The sequence below is a fragment of the Urocitellus parryii genome, chromosome 16 (genome assembly GCF_045843805.1).
Source record: "Urocitellus parryii isolate mUroPar1 chromosome 16, mUroPar1.hap1, whole genome shotgun sequence".
Lineage (NCBI taxonomy): Eukaryota > Metazoa > Chordata > Mammalia > Rodentia > Sciuridae > Urocitellus > Urocitellus parryii.
The window spans coordinates 6,025,216-6,047,781 of NC_135546.1; the positions used below are offsets into that span (position 1 = coordinate 6,025,216).

The 22,566-nt window shown below is 37.7% G+C and overlaps 1 protein-coding gene across 3 annotated transcripts in view; it reads left to right on the top strand.

Annotated features, from left to right (window-relative positions):
- The first annotated feature begins 5,098 nt into the window (after positions 1 to 5,098).
- Positions 5,099 to 22,566, top strand: part of Chl1 (cell adhesion molecule L1 like) — a 75,456-nt gene continuing 57,988 nt past the window's right edge. For all 3 annotated transcript variants that reach the window (XM_026409022.2, XM_026409024.2, XM_026409023.2), the window contains exons 1-3: positions 5,099 to 5,189; positions 10,510 to 10,615; positions 11,835 to 12,022. In XM_026409022.2, the coding sequence (XP_026264807.2) occupies positions 5,099 to 5,189; positions 10,510 to 10,615; positions 11,835 to 12,022 (385 nt within the window). The remainder of the gene's footprint in view (positions 5,190 to 10,509; positions 10,616 to 11,834; positions 12,023 to 22,566) is intronic.

Here is a 22,566-nt window from a genome sequence, read left to right on the forward strand (position 1 = left end):
GACATTTCTGCTTTATGTAGGAAATGCTGTAGAAATATGGGTTTTTATTAATTTTTTTTTAATTTATATATGACAGTGGAATGCATTACAATCCAAATTCTTAAAATCACTGTTTTAAAAACCCACATTATCCAGTGGAAAAAGTGGGTTTTTAAAACAGTAATTTTAAGAATCTCCTTTTTTTTTTTTTCTGGTCCTCTTTGGATTTGCTTTGTTGAATTTTCTCCTTAGAAATGTGACTGGAACATGTTTGTGAATAATCATCAAGAAAAAAATGGCAAGGTACCTTTCCTAAAGTTGCTTTTTCTCCATTCACCACACTCATCTGATGTGATTCTGTCCTAGGATGAAGTCGAAGCCTCCTCATTTTTAAATTCCAGCTGACAAATTAGAATAATCTGATTTGCTAATGGGAAAATAAAAATATTTGCAATTCATTTTGACCACGAGAGAATCGGGGTGTCAAAGGTTCTCAGTAAACACCACATCATTACTGTGATGTGAATGGGATGTGTGATTATGAGGAGGTGATCATTATTCAGAACACAGTCGGAAAAGCTTTTGGCCTTTGAACTGATTTTAAAATATGCTTTTCATGTTCGGTTTATTGGGGTGGAATATATGTAGATAATGGTCCTAGTAAGAATTTATTCTTTGTTCGTTTTTATTCTTTTTTGCTCTGTTTCATTAGTAGAATTTAAAAGAGTCTTCAGTGGAAACAATGCAGAACTATGGAAATATTAAAATACCCCCTGAAATAGAAAAAGAACCTCCATGTATATTGCACAGTTTCCACTATTACCAACATCACATCAATTCTGTTATCCTGTTCTTTCTATATCCCATAACTATTTCTGCATTGCAAACTATCCCATAACCTCCTCATTTTACAAAAATAAAAAAGCTACTGTTGCTCCTGAGTCTCTTTGTTTCTTTGGGTTGGATTTACCAATCTCAGCCATTCTTGTCTGATTTTGAGAAGCTGGTGTTTGCATTTGTTGTTCAGCTGTGGGTCACTGGGGGCTGGCTAGTCTAGGATGACTGGGTGTTGGTCAGCACTATAGTGGTGACATGAGGCGTGACTGTCATCTGACCGCAGAGTGGCCCAGGCTCATTCTTATGGTAGCCAAACCATGTTCCCAGAGACAGAAAGAGTAAAAACTTGCATGGCTTGTTGGGATACAGACTCAGACCTCATTAGACCAAAGCCTGACAGATTCTAGACATCAGAAATTGCTTCTTGGGAGGATCTTTTGATAATTGTAATTCTAATAGAAGCCGCACAAATTCACCATCCTTTTTGGATTAGAATACTGTTAGTAGAGACCAGTCCTATCACCGTTAAGAATGAGGTGATCATCACCATCACTGCTCTGTTAAGAGTTCTGTGCTCATTATATGCTACCCAACTTAACCCTAATAACTAGGTTATGCTGCAGTCACTACCCCAGGCACTAGCAGGGATGGATGAGAGAGGGCAGATTACCTGCCCTGGGCTGCATAATATGTGGTGTCTTGTTCTGACTGAATTTTCAAAATCTTATTCTGTGCACATCATTCTCTTTTATTGGAGGGTCCACTGGTCTCCATAGCTTGGAATCAACAAGAGCTTAGTAAACTCTCTTTCCGTTTCAAAGGCAGAAGATGAATTTAAGTCAAGCAGGTGAATTTGTATGCAGATTTGCCACCATATGGAATTCACTTACAAAAATTAGAGCTTCGTTGATAGAATGATTGCCCAGCATGCATGAAGCCCAGAGTTGAAAGAGAGGGAGGGAGGGAGTGAGGGAGGGAGGGAGGGAGGGAGAGAGAGAGAGAGAGAGAGAGAGAGAGAGAGAGAGAAGAGAGAAGAGAGAGAAATAAAATTGGAGGGATCTATGTGGTCACTTTTTAATATTGATCATATAATAGGTTACAGGTTTTTTGTTTAGAAAAAGTACAGAGCATTTTTTTATCGTTTGTTGTGTCAGAAGTAGCTCTATGAGGTATGTCTGTGCTTGTGTAATACTCTTAATTCTTAATGTACCAGGCACCTGAAAAAGCACAGGTGGTCAGGGTGCATCAATTGTATGATATGACACTAGAGTCTCTCTGCAGGTAGATGTCAGAGATGATGGTTTTTGTTTCCAAGGAGGAGTTAAATTAGTAGAAAGACTAGATCCAGTTCATCCAGATGCAGGAACATTAATTGATTTGGTTTTGGATCTGAGTTAAAAATTAACATAAGCTCTCAGATATCAGCTTTGTGAGTCTGGGTCTCCAAAATAGTTTAGCATATTTCACTCTTGTTTGGAGTATCAGCTCCATCCTGAGTTCCCATAATGGATTTTCGCTCTGCGGTCTGGCAGGAGAACTTAACCTCATATTCTTTCAAGAGAGATGAATGGGGATATAATTTTATTGCTGTCTTATTGTTGTAAAACAGGATTACCGAACAATGTGCCCTTTATGCACGGGACAATGAAATTAAGGCTGACTTTTCTTTCCCATCTAAAAGCTATTTGGAGGCTTCTGTCACCACTTAATGGAATCTTGCTTGCAGGGGGTCACACATTAACTTTCAGTAATTTTAATGATATAGCCTATGAGCCTACATTCACCTCAGGTAGATTGAAGCTATTCCCTGCAGGAGATAAGGTCAGAGGTAGAATTAACCATGACCCGTATTCTGGGACCTGATGAAGTCATCAATATTCTTGAGGTCTCTGAATAGGTAGTCTTTGTCTTATTTTTTTTTTTTAAAGGCAGGGGTTCAATGTGGCATTTTTTCATGGGGCAGAATTTCGTGGGTCAGGACCATGAACTGAATATCATTTGAATTCCAAAGTCAGATCACCACTATTGAACAACTAGTAGCCAAGAGCCAGTGTGTCCTGTGCCAATTACGGACCCTCCAACTCACCAACTCAAATTAGGGGTGTAACTGAAATTGACCCTGTCTGTTCTCACGTATTTGGTGGTCCTTCTATCAGAGTGGGATGATAGATGAGACATTAATCTGGAAATATGGTCTCCTAATAGCACCGTGGTTTCAAAAGCCTTGCCTCTTGTAAATGGAGGGCAGCTCATTAAACACATAGAGATGCCATTAAAGCAATCACTGTCGAGTATTAATGGAACAGAATATTAAATAATACATTGCAGGTAAGGAGTGATGTGCAACTGTAAATAATGAATTTATATCATTATTATGACACTGTTGCAGAAGAGAGAACAAAGAGAAAAATTTAAAGGAGAAGGCATTAGTTCTCTTTCGACTTTTTTTGTCTTCGAAATAGATGCATGACCTGGTAACTCCCAAATCTGTACCCATGTGTAAAGCTCAGTTTATTTAGTTTGATCAGTGTCTTCCTTTTATAATAAAAATCAACATTTTCTGTGTTTTATTTGTTTGATTAGAATAACACTTCTTTTAAAAGGGGGTGTCAATTAACATACTGTCGCACGTGGAAGTACTTTAGATTACTGACAAAAGTTCTCATTTTAGGAAATGTTCTGAAACAAGCCAAGTTGATTTTTTTTTCTCTAATTCTCATTTTACTGATGGGGATCATTGGGATCAGAAAAAAAAATTGGAATAATGCTGTTATTCTAGATCATAGTTTGGAGGAGAGTGTAAATGGAAGGGTATTAATCTGACTTATTTTTTCCCTTCAATCTAACTTTTCTTAAAGTAAAAAATATAAACTGGATTTCTCTCCCTTAAAATTTCCAAAATTATAAAACAGTCACATCGGGTGGTACTTTAAATTTGATCTACTTCTCCTGTATAGGAAAGACATAAGTCATTGATCTTCTAAATTGCAATTTGTGAATTAAAAAGTCAAAATACCTGGAATTCAATATAAATTTAGTGACTTCTCTGTGTGTCTTAATCCTTTCTTTCTTTCTTAAAAAAGAAGCATTTCTAAGGGAATAAAAAGAGTAATTGACTTTTGGGGGTAGGAGGGGAGAAAATTACACATTTGAAAAAGCAATATGATTTGAAGCATATTATCATTGTGTTGTTATTTTCAAGACTACATAGTAAACAATGTTTATATATCTATTATTGCAATGTTTGGGGAAAAATGATATATCCTACTATCAAAGTAAAGGAAAATTGAAATTTTACCCTTATTCTGTTTCATTGGAAAATTTAATGGGACCAGTCGCCATTGGTGGTAACTTTGAAGTGAATTAGACATTCTGCTTAAGTCGGAAGGTGTTATCTTCTGCTTGAATCAAACCTACTTCTGTAGTTTAGTGAAAAGGCTTATCCTCATTAATTGGTTCTCCCCCCCCTTCCCCATTCCTTGCTAAAAATATTCACCTTCTATTGTGACAACATTGAACACAGCAAGATATTTCACAGAAGGATCCAAGATTTGTCTGTGTGATCTTTAGTGATGGCTCTGATAGGGTTTGGTGCTTGATAGAAAAAAAAAAAAAAAAGATTGTAAAAAAGCTGCCTTTTGAATCAAACTAAGTGAAATTATCCTCATAGCCATTGACGCTCAGTACACTGTATTAGGGTGCTCTCTAATAAAAATTTCCTTTGAGTTGCAAACATGACTCATTGGAAAATTTAACGGGACCAGTCTCGATTGGCGGCATACCTGTAATCTCAGCATCTCGGAGGGAGTCTGGGTCAGAAGGATCGCCAAGTTCAAAACCAGTCTCAACCACTTAGTGAGGCCCTACCAACTTAGCAAAAATGAGGTGCTCAAAATAAAAAATAAAATAAAAAGGGCTGAGGATGTGGCTCAGTGGTAAAGCACCCCTGGGTTCAACCCTTGGTATCCAAAAAAAAAAAAAAGAAAAAAGTTTATGATTTATATTATACTGTATATCAACTGTCATGTATTTTAAATATGAAGAAGAAACACATCACATTTTGGGTGTGGAATTGTTAGAGAACAGGTTCATTAAAATGGTTTCAAACAGAAATATTTATTTTATTTCTGGGATGTTGACATTGGAGTCCATGAACTGAAATATCATTCTCTTTATTTTTAGAGTTTCCAAGTTGTCCACATCTGCCCAGCTATCCAGGAGAAGTAAGAGAGACATTACCATTTTCAGTCTTTCTGGGCTTTCTCCTCCTTCCTGAAGAGCAATGGGGACACTTTTAAGTGGAAGAGGATTCGTCACATTTCTGATTCTCCTCCTGTTACAGTCGTCAGCAGCAACTGAAATACCACTCTCAGGTACGGCGACAGCTTTTGACTATACCTGTTATGGGATTTTGTATTTGCATTTTCAGTTTTTAAGTAGAATACTTGTGGATTGAGAAAGTAACTTTTTCATCATATTTCTACATATTTTCTAACCATCTGTCATAAGGATTCATGCATGTCTTTCTTTCTTTCTTTCTTTGATGGATGACACTAGGCTACTATAATTTTTTTACAGCTCAGGATTTTGTTTTTTATGCAAACGTGGCCTATAGCAAGAAACATGACTGGTAAATCAGGTGATTTTTGCCATTTGTCTAAGATATTCTACAATATTACAGCTCTTATTTTTTTATATGTTTAAGTCATTTTATTTTAAGGATAATTTTTATTTAGAAATTACTGGCATTCAACAAATTGTAGCAAAAAGGAATTGAGTAAATTTTGTATCCTTTCTCAAAATAATTATGTATTTTAAATGAAAACATTTGGGGAAATAACAAAACGTCATTTTATAACTGAAATAATAAGCTGATACAATCTCCAAGACTAGCATATTATGTAATGTGTATTACACATTAAGAGTTAGTGATACTGCAAATATTGATTTCTTAACATATATTGGTAATACTGGATGCAAATTTTACCCATCATAAGTCAGGTTTAACAAATGATAAGTCTTTCACAGTTCAAAAATTGTACATCAAGTACGGAATGTAGGTACTTAGAGAATATTTCTTATGTTGTAAAAATACAGGCTATTAAAGATCCTTGAGAGGTTGTTGAGGAATTTTTAAGGTATAGTTCAACTATAATTCCTTCTGTTTCTTCCCTATATAATCTGAGAGTTATAAGAGGCTGTTTATTAGGATCTTGGCATTAGACATGATCATTGTGAATAATCTGAATTCTAGAGAAATAGTCCTAACCTCATAAAATTCACTAAATGTAGAAAAGTGCTAACATTGAACTGAAACTTTTCCTTTTGAGGTACTCAGACTTTATATGGATAGAAAAGAAAACAACTCTCTGACTATATACTATAATGTGTTTTTAAACCATTTCTGAGGGTAGTTTTAAATTATCTGATGGAGCAAGTTTCACCTCACCCAGTACCTTTCCATTTCAACCCCAGCCCTCCCCAGCCGGGAATTCCTTCTCTACTATTTATAATGGTTGGTTAACTGGGCCCTGTGGCACACACCTATAATCCCAGTGGCTCGGGAGGCTGAGACAGGAGGATCATGAGTTCAAAGACAGCCTCAGCAACTAAGCAAGGCCCTAAGCAACTCAGTGAGACCCTGTCTCTAAATAAAATACAAAACAGGGCTGGGGATGGGGCTCAGTGGTTGAGTGCCCCTGAGTTCTATCCCTGGTACCCCCCCCCCCCCAAACAAACAAACAAATAAATAAAAGTATAACAGATGGTTAAACCTCTGTTTCACAATTCCCATTTCTTAAGGAATTTTACTCCCTGCCATATAGATAAGCAGATTTAAAGTGCTGTGTACTTTGAGTGCAAACCTTCCAGCCTTTGTATGATCCATGGAATTTCACTCTGGACTCGCCCACTTGCAGACCTTCTGGCTGAGAGTCTGAAGCACCCTTCCATAGATTCTTTTCTAGAAGCACGTGATGATGCCAAGGTACCAGCAGCGGAGGTGCCACCGACATTCGTGATCCGGATCCCTTTCTCTAACACCTACCTTTTCCTTCCTTCTTTTCTCCCTTGCTGATCAGGGTTGAAAGATGTGAAATTTGGTATTAATCCACGCACACATTTTTATCTGGTTGTCTCGGTGACGTATTCATTTTCATGCTGTGGTGTCCTTTGACGACGACGATTGTTATAAAATATTAATGGCTTGTTTTCAGAGCAACTGAATAGTATCTGTTTATTTCAGTCCTCCAGAGCACTCGCGGGTAAATGCATCGAAGGCAGGTATCCAATTTGAATGTCAACGCGTCTGGTGTCTCTGTAATTGGCCTAATTATAGAGGAAAGGATTTATAATGGAGAATATATATTCATATAAATACCCAAAGGTTATTAGCTCCATTCCCTGAATAATTAGTTATGGCTGAGCTTTTACAACCTTAGCAAATTTAAGAAAGAATAATGTTATAATAAACAAGTTGTTCTCAAATTATTAGCTGATGTCTTAGGGACTCTCACCATTGTGCTTCTTCTCTGCCCATTTATGCCACTAATAAGATTTAAATAATACAAATCTGCAGTGAGCTCAAGACTTAGAAATAACTGTCAATCAGAAACAAGGTAAATGTCAATGAATAGATGGATTCTTTTTTTTTTTTTTTTTGAGCATGGCTAAAATGTTTCTGAATATCCAACTGATAACTGAACCTAGTTATTATTCATAAAGTAATAACACTCTCTTATCAGATTTATTAGATAAAAATAAAGAAAATGTAATTTGGGGATTGGGAAGGGAATTCAGTTTTTATTCTAGGCTGACTGTTGGGGCTTAAAGTGTGGTTTGGTTTGTGGACCTTGGCAGTCCCAGAGATGCCTTCAGATGGTGGATGAGGTCAAGTCGTTTTGAAATGTCCAATTTCCCTTCCTGTCATTTGCATTCATGGTGCAAAAGCAAAGGTAGAAAACTGCTGCTGAGGAACAAGTCGGACCTCAGCCGCCAAACCACACTAAATAGTGCTCAAGGGTTTTCTTCCTGGCTGAATTCTCATAGTAAAGCAAACCCCTCCAAAATACAGAACAGAGCAGCTCTGCTGGACACTGCAATTGCTGAAATTGCGAAGCATTCTTTAAACTTCCCTAACTCTCCACCCTTGACTACATTGTCATAACTTTGGGATGCACTGGCCATGCAGCCGGTGTGAGATAGATCTGCTGAACCCTAGTGTGAGGACTGTCTCTTTCTTGACTCTGGCAATTGCCTGAGACCTTGAGCCCTTTACTCGTGAAAGCATGACTGACAGGTGAATTATGGTGGCTCACATATTTTCTTCCAAATGAACCCAGGAAGCCTGTCACTTCAAGATAAACAACCCACAGTCGACTGTCAATGATAAAATTGAAGTGTTCAAGCAAAAATTAGAATCCTGGAAAACTTATGTCCTCCACGATGACCTTGAGTTTCCCCCACATTTATGAGTTTTCTGATTGGATCAGTGGTGAGATGAACAAGAGTGAATTTTTGATCTGCTAGGATGAAATGTGTCTCCGCTGAGAAGAGCTATAGAAATAATACTTTTTTTGAAAGGACCACCGTGGGCTATTCCAAAATCATGCATAAGCTAAAAATAACAGGTAAATTTGTGTTAAGGCAGCAGAACACAAAAAAAGTTTATTGATAGGTTGCAGATTCTGCATTGCAATAAGCATTTTAGAAACTACCGCTTTTGAATTCTGCTGTCCTAGTCAGGGAGATGATCCTGCATCAGTCAGAAAGACTCTAAAATGTTCCACGCTTCTAAGCTATATATCTGCATAAGGCTGATTTTTCCTCATATCTTTAAATAAATCAACCTCTTGCACCAGGAAGAATGCAGAAGCAGATACAGGATGTAGCTGCCTTCTCTTGAGAAATTGCAGAGATTTGCATTAATGTAAAAAAAAAAAAGGCTACTCTCCACATGATAGTGTTATTCACAAAACGTTACTTATTTTAAAATGGATCCAATTATGTGACATGAATTAACATTTTAAATGATTTTCTGTTTTAATTTCTCACATTGTATATTATGAGCTATAACCTGCATGAAAAGAAGTGTTTCGGGCCCGTCTTATAATTTTTAAGAGATTAAATGAGTCCTGAGACTAAAATTCTTGAAAACTACTCATTTAGGATGCATCCTAAATATATGATTGTGAGAACAGAGAGTGAGTGATTTAGGGCCTGGTCAACATCCCAGGTTTCAGGGTCCTATTTGATTTGTCCCTGTAGTGGGGAATATTAGTCATCTATTTGGGCTCACTGCCCGAGGGCAGATGGCATTTCTCAAAATATATTTGCCAAAGATGGTTCCTGGTTCGAAACCCTTTGCATTTCCTTATGAATTCAACCTGGTGGCTTTATTGCAAGTTTTAAGGACTTTACTAAAAAAGGAGCATCTCAATTGGAAAAAAAAATGCAGTAAATCTGTGCTTGCATTTTTTATCTGTTTCATATTCCAAAATTTGATCCAAATCTGTATCTGTAATGCATTTTATTTATTCACCGACTCCCTTGTTATTTTAGTTCATTGTTTCATAGTCAGGACAGTCGAGTTGCTTAACAAAGGGAAAGGCAAAGTCACCTCCTGCTTTTAAATTTTTTTTTTAATTTGCTTTGAGGCTGATTTAACTTGCCAGTCACTAACAGTGTGAGAGGTTGAGGGGACACACTGAGTACCAAGTAGGTGTCAACTTCAGTCCCCCCGACAGATTATGAACTAGCTGTTATTTTTTTGTATCAGTGAATATTTGTTGGTTCAATTTTACAAGGGGAAACAGAAGTAACTGAAAAGACAAAAGAAAAAAATTTTAACATGGAAAATGACGAACGCTACATCAATCCATGGGAAAACTTATTTTGAACAAAACCAATTTGCAGAAATCATAAGATAAAGAGAATGAGCAGGGGAGATTTTCCTTTGTAATAAACAGTAAAGGATTTTTTGGAATCTTTTTTTGCACGTGAGAGTTTAACGGTGGTAACAATGTGGAATCCACCGGTAATCATGAGTTGCTTGTGGGGACTGTCCCTGGGTAGAATGTTAGCATCTACGTAGCATCGTTGTCATTTAATGTACATTCCTAGAAATTTATCACCAGGCAGTAATTCAATAGGAAAATGGTACATGCTCTTGGATAGCTATTCAAATACATGTTACCCGGAAAGAAAAGAAATAGAAAAAAAAAAAAAAAAAACTCTTATGTTCAATAATAGAATTGTCAAGTAACTCAGCCTATCAATGGCAAGTACCAACAGAAAAGCAGTGAATTCATTTTAATATCTAGATAGAAGCATGGAGAGCTCTAAGAAGAACTTCCCAAAGGACCAAATGAAGTAAAATATGTACTCCTGTCAACAAAGACTGGATGCCAATCATTTTTGCAACAGATGTTTTTAAGACGGTGATAAGATAGTTTTTCTTTTGCTTTAAAAATCATGATGTTTTTCTGGGGTTCAGTAAAATGAACATGTGTGGCAACTCAAAATGACAACCGGGAAGGACATTCCTGAGCAGAGAATACAGTTGTCCAGAGGAAGTCCCTCTTGGTCTATGAATTGCACTTTCCATGTCAGCCCACAGAGAAAGCACAGAGGAAGGGTTTCTGCTACAGCTCAGTAATTGTTGCCCACCTTCTGAAGACGTGTTCTCTAATTTAGTTCAACAGGTTCCAACCATCACTAAGCAGTCCCAAGTGCAAGTCGCCTTTCCTTTCGATGAATATTTTCAAATTGAGTGTGAAGCCAAAGGAAATCCGCCACCCGAGTGAGTATCCCTTCAAGCCACATAATCATGAAGCGCACACCGTCCTTCATGCTAATTTTTAATCTGACCACTGTGAACTTGTTGCATTATGAATGTAGAACGGAAGCTCAGGGTTTCCAAGTGTATGATACCAAAGTCTATGAAAATAAAGTCTCCTTATTTTACACATTACCTAAGTGATATAGAAAAGTTACATCACAGCCAGGCAGGGTGGTGCACGCCTGTCATCCCAGTAGCTCAGGAGGCTGAGGCAGGAGGACCGTGAGTTCAAAGCCAGCCTCAGCAACAGTGAGGTGCTAAGCAACTGAGTGAGACCCTGTCTCAAATTAAAAAAAAAATAAAAAGGGCTGGGGATGGGGCTCAGTGGTTAAGCACCCCTGGGTTCAAACCCCAGTACCAGGAAAAAAAAAAATCTTACATCACTGTCCACAGAACTGTGGCTCTCTTATAATGGAGAAGGAATTTAACTATGTGTGTGTGTGTGTGTGTGTGTGTGTGTGTGTGTATTGGGGGAACACAATGCTGCCACATTTGTTAAAAACATAAAAAATTTATTTTCCTGTTTGTCTGTTGGTTTTATCTTAAAAGAATTAGGTTAAAGAAAATATCTGGGCCAGTATCAAAAAATATGTATGTAGGGTTATTTTTCATTGTATTAAACATGGAAATGGTGAAATAAGTAAAATAATTACCATATGACAGAAGATAGTGGAGTAATAAAATATGTGTTTAGTACCTTTATAAAACAAACACAATTCAATTGGCAAAGTTATGTATTTGGCATGGTCTCAAATACGTGACTAACTAATAGAACTATGACTAACTAATAGAACTGGCATGTGTGTTTTTTATTTTGAATGAGTTCTTTACACAAACACTTGCACATGTGCACACACACACAATTACATGTACATTTATATTTATTGTAGTCTCTGATACTGCATTACATTTCTAATTGTAAAAAAGAAATTTAAATAAGAGGAACAGAACAAAACCAGTCTTTGTTTTTATTCTCTTCATTGAGACTCCATTTGTACAGTTTGTAAGATCTCTCAGATTCTTCTGAGACCCTTGTTTATATTATATTGTATTCTACTATATTATGTTTTTATCATAAAATGTTGTGGTTTTGTCACTTTGTGTACTTGTGTGTAAATATCTTTAAAAATTAAGAACCGTTAGGATCTTTAGGAACATGAAGTTGATTTTTCTCTTGCAGGTTTTCATGGACTAAGGATGACAAGCCTTTCAATCTTTCGGACCCTCGGATAATTGTGTCTAACAATTCGGGAACATTCAAGATCCCAAATGAGGGACACATATCTCACTTTCAAGGGAAATACCGATGTTTTGCTTCTAATAAACTAGGAGTGGCGATGTCGGAAGAAATAGAATTTATAGTTCCGGGTAAGTGTTCCAATGGAACATTCATTGACAACCATTTTAGAGAAGTATTAGAAAAAGTGTTGCATCCATCTGTTGTTGAATAAAGCAATATTGATTTAGGCCATTTATATATGCCTTATCATTCATGGGAAGGGGAAATTCTCTTCCAGGTCTTGATAACTTAAGATTGGATGACTTTGGAAAGCAACATAATTTGCTGTTTCTATAACCTTAGATCTGACAAGAGAGAAAATAATACTCACTGTGCTTCCTAGGAACAGGATTAAGTTCAACATATTATTAGATCAGCTAAACTAATCTGCAGTGATAGAAAATTCCACAGCTTCAGTGTCAACATGCATTTATTTCTTGATAAGTCAGTAGCTATGGGTTGGGCAATGCTTAGGGGCCAGCTCTCTGGGTGATCCACATGGGTGGATGGAGATACCATCATCCTTGGGTTGCATCTTAGGAAACTTTCCACCTTAGTGCATGAGTCTGGGGGAGTGAACATAAACAGCGTATACAGGATCTTAAATGCTTCAACAAGAAGTTACCAGACACCTGTCTCATTTTTTTTTGGTGAAGCAAAACAATTTACATGGTCCCATAAATGGATGGAGCTAGAGACTGTCATGCTAGGTGACCTCAATCAGTTGTCAAATGTTTTCGCTGATGTGTAGAAGCTAAACCAGAATAAAGGGGTGGAGAGGGGAAGTAGAGGAGTTCAGTAGATTAGACAAAGGGGAATGAAAGGAAGGGATTGGAATAGGAAAGACAGTAAAATAAATCATATTAATGATTTTCCTGCATATACATATGAAAACACCTAAGTTGACCCCACCATCGTGCCCACCCACAAGAATGGGGTCCTAATTAGAATAAGATATATTCCTTGCTTGTATAATTTTACCAAAATAGATTTTGCTGTTATGTATAATATATAACTAAGAAGAAGCAATAAAAAGTAAAAAATAAATAATGAGTTAGTTGCATGTTACATGTTATGCTATGGTTTGGATGTGAGGTGTCCCCCAAGAGCTCACGTTGAGACAATGTAAGAAGGTTCAGAGGAAACATCACTGGGTTATTAAGAGTCTTAACCCAATCAGTGAATTAATCCCCTGGTAGAGATTCACTGAGTGGTAACTGAAGTGGAAGGGTGTGGCTGGATGTAGAATTGGGGTATGGCTTTGGGTATATATTTGTATCTGGCGCATGGAGTCTCTCTGCCTCCTGGTCACCGTGATGTGAGCTGCTTCCCTCCACCACCCTCACCTCCCATAATTTTCACCCCCACCTTGAGCCCCAAGGAATGGGGCTGGCCTTCTATGGACTAAGACCTCTGAAACTGTGAGCCCTTACATAAACTTTTCCTCCCCTAAAATTGTTCTGCTCAGGTCCTTTAGTCACAGTAATGAAAAAGCTGACTTAAACCCATGGTCCCCCTTAAATAATGTGGGTACCCATTAACAGAGGAGACCGAGCCATCTGTAACAATCATGGCAAACTGTGAATCACTTTGCCATTGAGGGTATTATTTATAGGCAGAATGGAAAAAAAATATAGGAAGCAAATCTAAATATATCACAAATTGAAAATATAAGTAGATAGAATAAATGCTCCAAGTGAAGGAGAATCTACAAAGTGTAGTATGGCAATTCTAAACCACAAGCATACAAAATTATTAAATCGCAAGAGATGGAAAAGCTATTCTGAATAAATGTTTTCCAAATGAAAGCAGGTATTCATCATATCAGTCCAAATAAATTTATTTATTTTAGAAAGATCTTTTCTGGAAGTTAATTCACTAGGATATATGATACTGAAATGTATGCATCAAAAGTAGTCCTGAAAGGAGAAATAGGCAAATCTGTCATAGTAGTGAGAGATATTAAATATATCTCTTTCTTTATTTTGTAACTCAACCAGAGAAAAACATTAGTAATCCCATAAAAATTTAAACAACCTAGTTATAAGCTCGAGCTATTAACATGTATAGAATATTGTATCTAAAACTGTGAAATACATTTTTTTTCCATGGGTAAGGGAAGAAAAATTATATTTGATAACACTGAACTATGAAAGAAATGCAATCAAAATATAATTAAGTTAGAATCACTATAAATGGAATCTAAAGACAACTTACATATTTGAAAACTCATTAACATTTTTCTAACTAATCATGGGTTCGATAAGTGTTCGATAAGTCAGATTTTTTTTTTTCCGGCTGTGATCAAAAGACCTGAGAAGAACAACTTAGAGAAGGAAAAGTGTATTTGGGTCTCACAGTTTCAGAGGTGTCATTCCCATGGATGGCTGAATCCATCGCTCTGGCCCAGAGGTGAGGCAGAACATCATGGTGGAAGATATAAGTAGATAGAATAAATACTCCAACTTAAGGACAATCTGTAAAGTGTCGTATAGCCATTCTAAACCATAAGCATACAAAATTATTAAATCGAAAGTGGAGTCTCTCTCCTGGCAGAGAGAGCTGCACTCACCAGAGACAAAATATAAACCCCACAGGCCTGCCCTCAATGACCCACCTCCTCCATCCACACCCTACCAGACCACAGTCACCACCTAGTTAATCCACCCACCTGGTTAATCCACGTCAGTGGACTAATGCATGGATTAGGCTCAGGCTCTCATAAACCAATCGTCTCACCTCTAAACTCCCTTGCACTGTCTCATGTATATGCTTTCGGGCCACACCTCATATCTAAAACCACAGCAATATGGAGGAAAGAGAAGATACTGTCAAGTGAGGATAATGAAAATTCTACGCAACAAAACATTCTCAATGCAGTTAATAGCATTATTTACAGGAATATTTATCATCTTTAAAATGTAGGAAAAGGAGAGGGGATAAAATTCAATGATGTAAGCTTCTTCGGTAACATAATTTTGGGGTGAAATTGACTGAGCTGACTTAAGACAATAGATGAAAGTGAAGGGAGACATACTGTGGATCCAGAAAATAAATTCAGCTAAGCAATGTGTACAACCATTATGATGAAAAGTATACACCTTCATTTACTTTGGTGCCTGGAAGGATTCTAGTTGTATTTCTTTCCTTCTTCGCATTCTTTACCTTTGTTTTATGGATCACCTTTTTATGAACTCAAAATTACTATGTATATAGCATAGTGATCCATCTGGAATAGATGTTCTGGATTATTGAGATATTATAACCATAGTAATTGACACAGCATGCACATGGGCTTTGGAAATTGGCTTTAGAAGTTTAAATTTGCAATGACATTTAATAGGAAATGCCCATGAACTCTGGATCAGGAAGTATTGCCTTAAAATTTGTGGCTGAGAATCCTGAGACTCTATTATATAGAGAGTCAGCTATACCTGTACTGAACTTCTATAGACTTTTTCCCTGTTACTATTCCCTGAACCTACAGCATAACAACTATTTCTATAACATTTACATTATGTTCGACATTATATATATAATCTAGATATGATTTAAAGTATGTGGGGTGATGCATGCAGATTATGTACAAATATCATGTCATTACGTATAAGGGATTTGAGCATCGAAGCTTTTGCTATCCAAAATAAATCCCACATTTATACCTGAGGGAAACTCTGTATATGTAGCTACCTGAAATAAATTAAGATTAGAAATTTGAGGGACAGAAGAAGAGAGAAAGAGATTAAGCATCTGTTTTAGAAGTCAAGAAGACATCAGGCTGATACCTAACCTGAATTCAAATGGTTGCTATGGAGACAGAAAAGAAAAGGCAGTCACCAGACCTATTGCAGAGAAAGAAATGGCATGATTGTGAGATTCTACAATTAAAAGATTTTTAAAAATGTTTTCTCTCATTAGCCAAGTAGACTAAGTGCACAGACGAACAAAGGATCCACGGTAGTTCTGGGCCAGAATATGACAGTATTATGGTTAAGAGATTGAGAGTTGAATCTAAACTACACTGTGGGTAATTGCTCTCTCTCTCTTTCTGCTGCTCTAGGAAAGATCAAAATAAATTGGGTTTCTTATGCATCATTTCCAGCCTTTCCTGAAATTATTTTATCATTGGACAGCTTTCCATAATCATCTATATGTTGAATAGGACCATCACTCCAGTCCTTAGGAGTATATCAATCTGAGACCATTTAAAACTTCCAACACAACCTCTAACAATGGATTTTCCTCTTCAGCTTTAGGGAATCGATTCTTCTTTTATATTAATAGGAGCTTTGCCATTTCAGTTGTTGTTTGCCATAAATGCAGACTTTTGTACGCATTGTTTCGTTCTTTCTATTTTCAACAATATTTCCGTTTAGTTTCCTGCAGAAAGAGTGAAGAAAAAAAAAAAAGCCCAACAAGCAGAATGTACCATTTATACATACTTGAAAAATCATTGAACTAAATTGGTTTTCTAAGATGTAGCATAGGGATTTAGTCAGTGAACTAGTCGACAAGCCTTCATTAAGCTCTTCTCATATGCCATCCATTTTCCTAGGTGGAATACAGTCAGCTTTCTATCCTTATAAAAAAATAATAACTTATGAGGTGAAAAAAATTATTTGGGCCCATGGTTTTGGAGATTCCATTTCTATGGTGGGCTGATGTCATAGCTTTGGGCATGTATTGAGGCAGACATCATGGAGGGAGTGTGAGAAAGTCCAAAACCTGCTTACATGATGAACTGGGGCAAAGAGAAAGAGCAAGGGGCCAAGGTCCTGTTATCTCTTAAAAGGACATGCCCCCCAATAACCTAAAGACCTCTCACTAGACTCCGCCCCTCAAAGTCTTGCCACCTCCCAACAGCGCCATCTTGTGGACCAAGCTGCTAACACATTGGCCTTTGGTACCCCAGCCATAGTGGTAGGTAATAATATAAGACTTAATGTGGGTGTAGTAGTGTGTGTGTATGTGGGAAATAGAAACTTTTTTTTTGCCTTCATTATAAACTATCCATAGAGTTTAATATAATTATATAAATAATTGTACTTACTATAGTACCCTTTAGGAGTCAGATAAGGTCTCTCCATGTAACATTCTAATCTATCTCAACTTCTACTAATTTTTCTGTTCTCTGATTTTTAAAATCCTTTTTAGTTATATACAACACCAGGATACACCCTGACGTAATCAGAAAATCATGGACCACAGCCCACTCCAATTCAGTCCCCACTACCCTCCCTCTACTCCCCTGATCCCTCTTCAATCCACTTACAATTCACTTTTTCTTTGTTAATTAGTATCCTGTGGATACACCCAATACTGGTACCCATCGTCCACATCCATGCACACATATATAAAAGCTCACCAAGTTTCATTCCACTGATCTTTCCTCTATTTTGATGAAATTCCATCTCACTTTGTTTTTCTTTCTCTCTCCTATTTTTTTTTCTTTTCTATAATTCTTACCTCTCCTTCTATTTTGGATTAGTTTCTTTGTATCAGAGCAAATATTGTACCATTGACTTTTTGGGACTGGTTCATTTCACTTAATATAATATTATCCACTTCCATTCATTTACTGGCAAATGCCATAATGCCATTCTTCTTTATGACTGAGTAATACTCCATTTCTTTATGCATTCATCTGTGGAAGGGCATCTGGGCTGGTTCCATAGCGTGGCCATTGTGAATTGTGCTGCTATGAACATTGATGTGGCTATGTCACTGACCTGTGCTGATTTTAAATCTTTTGGATACATGCTGAGAAGTGGGATTGCTGGGTCATGTGGTGGTTCCATTCCTGTTTTTTTGAGGAATCTCCATACTACGTTCCATGGCAGTTGCACTAATTTGCAGTCCCACCCACAACATACGAGTGTGCCTTTTCCCCCATATTCTTGCCAACATTTATTATTACTTGAATTTTTCATACTTGCCCTTCTGGCTGGAGTGAGATGAAATTTCAATGCAGTTTTGATTTGCATTTCTCTAATTGCTAGAGATGTTGGACATTTTTCCATATATCGATTGCCCATTGCTATTTCTTCTTTTGAGAAATTTCTTTTGGGCAATTTCTTATTTTCAGAAATGTCTGTTCTTCTTCTTTTTTTTTTTTTTTGAGTTCTTTGTATATTCTGGATATTAATTCCTATCTGAGAAGCCGGTGGCAAAGATCGTCCATTCTGTAGGGTCTTTTTTCAAACTCTGTTTCCTTTGCTATGCAGAAGCTTTGTAGTTTGATGCATCTGACATTTTTTTTGGTGGAGGGGTTACCGGGGGATTGAACTCAGGGGCTCCCAATCACTGAGTCACATCCCCAGCCCATATATATATATATATATATATACAAAATTTAGAGTCAGGGTCTCATTGAGTTGTTTAGCACCTCACTTTTGCTGAGGCTGGCTTTGAACTCACGATTCTCCTGTCTCAGCCTCCTGAGCCACTGAAATACAGGCATGTGCCACCGCCCCACGCACCATCACAGCTTCTTGATATTTGATTTTATTTCTTGTGCTTTAGGAGTCTAGTTCAGGAAGTGCTGACATGTTGGAGTGTTGAGCCTACATTTTCTTCTTGCAGTTGTGGGATTTCTCATCTAATTCCTAGATCTTTGGTCCGCTTTGGCCTTTGTGCAGGGTGAGAGATGGGGTTACATTTCATTCTTCTGTGTATGGATTTCCAGTTTTCCCAGCACCGTTTATTAAAAGGGCCATCTTTTCTGCACTGCATGTTTCAAGCTATCTTGGCCACGTCATGGTTTTAACTGTATTAAACGCACAGTGAGGGACTTTTTTAGTAAAAAAAAAAATATTTAATGCAACATCATTGCGATTTTGCATTTAAACAATTCCAACATTCCTTCGAACTTCTTTCTGCTCATTTGCACTTAATCTCTTTTCCCACCTGTCAGCCATTGCTACTGACCCATCAAATGTTTTCCTTCTCTAAGTTTATTTTTTTTTCTAAAGATAGAGTGAGAGAGGAGAGAGAGAGAAAGAGAGAGAGAATTTTTCAATATTTATTTTTTAGTTTTTGGCAGACACAACATCTCTGTTGTTATGTGGTGCTGAGGATCGAACCTGGGCTGCACGCACGCCAGGCGAGCGCGCTACCGCTTGAGCCACATCCCCAGCCCTCTAAGTTTAATTTGCTGGACATTTTATGCAAAAGGAATCATAGACAGTTTTTTTTTTCCCCACATGGTTTCTTTCTCATAGTGTTTTGTTTTCCTTTTTTTCTGCAGTTCATGCATGCTGTGGCATATCTCAGTACTTGCTCCTTTCTGTTCCTGAGTAATAATCCATCATATGGATGAACCTCATTGTTTTTTTTTTTCTTCTATTCATATGTTGGTGACTACTTAGCTTATTTCCACTTCTTTGGCTATTATAAATGGTGCTGTTGTAAAGTCTCTGGTGTCTTTAAAGCATTTAGTGGTGTCCTTGTTGGAGACTGTCGTACAAACTAATTAGAATCCTTAAAAGTAAGAAAGATGGTGGGCTATCATATCCTCCCTCCTTTCATTGCTTTGGAAATGCTGCATGAATGCATATTGTTAGTGATTGATTTATCCTGGAGAGGCTGACGAAGAAAAGAAAGAATAAAAGTCATCACTCAGTGTCCACATGCGATGGAAATAATCTAAGAAATGGTGGACTCAGAGATGAAATCATCTATATAATGTGTTAATAAAACCCAATTAGAGTGACTAATGTGCCCGCTCCCTACATTTGCATATCTTCCTCAAATTCCTCAGGACAATGTACCTTAAGACCAAACCTGGGCTTCTTACCATTCTGGCCTGGGAGGGGTAGGAGAAGAAAAAAAAAAAAAACACAAGTCTGTTAACATGTGCAAACCCACCAAAGACCATCGGTTTGCTCAGTTGAGAGGACAACTTTGAATTTTGAGGGTTTAACTGTGGCTGAGGGTTTTGCACTCATTCATGACGGGCGTGAAGCGGGCTGCCTTGGAGTCCTTCCTCGGCGGGGATTCATTAGAAGCTCATGGGCTGAAAGGAAGACTGCAGTCCTAAGTGGATTAATGGGGTACTCTACAGGAAATGGGAATCAATTAAATCTCCTTACAGCTGGGGGTGGGGGGGGAAATTCAGCCCGCAAGCTCAGTAGCCTGCATTCATGATAATGACGGCGGGCTAGAAGCCGTGTGCCAAGCACATTGAAGCAAAATCTATGGCACTCAAAAGCTCACCAGGCCAGTTCTGTAAACAGAGACGCAAGTCAAAATAGCTAGAGCTCTTTGGCAGAGAAAGATTAGCCCAGGGATGGGTAGGGGGAAATAATTCAATAAATAAATCATAGGCTGTGCAGGGAATATGCAATCTCCACCCCCCCCCTCCCCTCTCCACTTCCTCTTTCAACTATCTGTACAAAATCACCAAAGTTGTTAAAATACAGGCTTACAAGGAGCATCCAGGGCAGCAGCCAAGGAGAGCCCTCCAGTCCTTTGCTGGTCTCATCTCTAGGCATATGGCTGTGTGTACCCTGCAAAGGTGCAGTATCTGAATAGTTACCATGTACATTGAGCGCTTTTGAAATGCCAGGGATCATTTCAGTTGGTTCACATGACATATGATATTTAAACTTTGACACAAATCAAGTGAGTTAGGTGTCACTGTGTTTTGCATTTTACAAATGAGGAAACTGAAGCATATTACCTAAGAAAATTCAAGGACCAAGGTGGCGCTTAACCCAAAGATACTGACTTCAGAGTTCATAGGTGTGACTTGATGCTTTAGGGTGTTATACACCGTCTACTCTGATGGTGCAGGTTACATATGCTCTAATTATGCAGAAAGATGTGCTTCCTTGAAAATAGCTAGGGGCAGGTATGGTGGCCCACACCTTTAATCCCAGTGGCTCAGGAAGCTGAGGCAGGAGGATCACAAGTTCAAAGCCAGCCTCAGCAATTCAGGGAGGCCCTAAGCAACTTAGCAAGGCCCTGTCTCAAAACAACAACAACAATATACATACATATATATACATGTATATATATATATATATATATGTATATATATACATATATATAATTACATATATATATATATATATATATATATATATATATATATATATATATTTTTGAAATGTGGCTCAGTGATTGAAAAAGTAGCTTGGTAGTAGAATAACAGAATCAAATAGCAGGGAAACCTTTGACTTTATTTCTTTAAAGCCCAAGAAAATCTGCAGTGTTCCATAACTTGGTAGTGGTGAAGCCACCAATTCCTTTTACCTCCAAGTGACACAGGTGTGAATTCTACTGAAACTCCCTGAAAGTTAAAGTTATTAGTGAGATGGTACAGGGAGCACTGCTCAGGCTAGAAACCACGTTATCCTGTGGCATATCTTCTAGATATAACATTTTTGTCAAAGCCTTCTCTATTTCCATACAAAGAGGTCATTTTTTTTTTCTGTATGTTGGATTGAGAGAATCAAGACGATGAGTTTTCAGAGCTCACTGGCAGCACCTGAAGTTTTAGAACTCAACTCCCACAGAATTCGTATTTACAGGTGTGCTGGGCTTGAAGGAGACCAAGGGGGAAGTTATGAAGAAGCCCGACAGGAACATATTGAAGTGTCACTTACATTCTTGGGGTGGTTCCTAGAAATTTCTTCACTAGACTTCATTCTCAGCCCCTTTGAGAACATTCCGGAGACAGAAGTTGCCATGTGCTTGATGAGCTGATTTGATGTTATTTGGAAAGGAAACATCTGGACGTGGTTGATGGGATTTGTGGACATTCTGTAAGTCCTGCTTTGGTAGATACTGATGTAGAGTAAGGCGTTCATGGTTACGTCCAGTGGGCAGAGGGGTTGAAGGGGAAGGGAGGGGCCATGGGGTTACAAATGATGGTGGAATGTGATGATCATGATTATCCAAAGTACATGTAGAAACACACAAATTGGTGTGAATATACTTTGTATACAACCAGAGATATAAAAAAAATTCTGCTCTGGATGTGTAATAAGAATTGTAATGCATTCCGCTGTTGTACATAAATTTAAAAAAAAACCCTCCAAAACATGATTTTTTATGTTGGTGGAGTTCCCCTTGGAAATATATTGGCAAGCCAGAGCACTGTAGTTGCATCACACACACAAAAATTGTTGTTTTACAATTTACTTTTTAAAGTCTCATCTGTCCACACTCAATAATGCTAATTAATGCATGTCACAAGAAAAGCACAATTAGTTAGTGGCTTGACTTTTTTTTTTCTTGTACCAGGATTGAACCCAGGAGTAGTTAACCACTGAGCCACATCCCCAGTCCTTTTTTTTAAATTATATTTTATTTAGAGACGGGTTCTCGCTACGGTGCTTAGGGCCTCCCTAAGTTGCTGAGCCTGGCTTTGAACTTGCAATCCTCCTGCCTCAGCTTCCTGAGCTGCTGGATTTACAGGTGTGCGCCCGGCTATTTGACTTGTTATTATATAGAGTCATGTCTTCCTTTGAATTGAGATCGACTCTGTGCTCACTCTTGCATTATGTTAATTGAGTCTAACATTTATCCATGAATATTAAACTTTTGCACTTTTGAGGGTAGCAGCAGACTCAGTAGTTTCAAAGTCAAGTAAGACCTAAAACATCCTGACAAATTAATTTCCTTTACC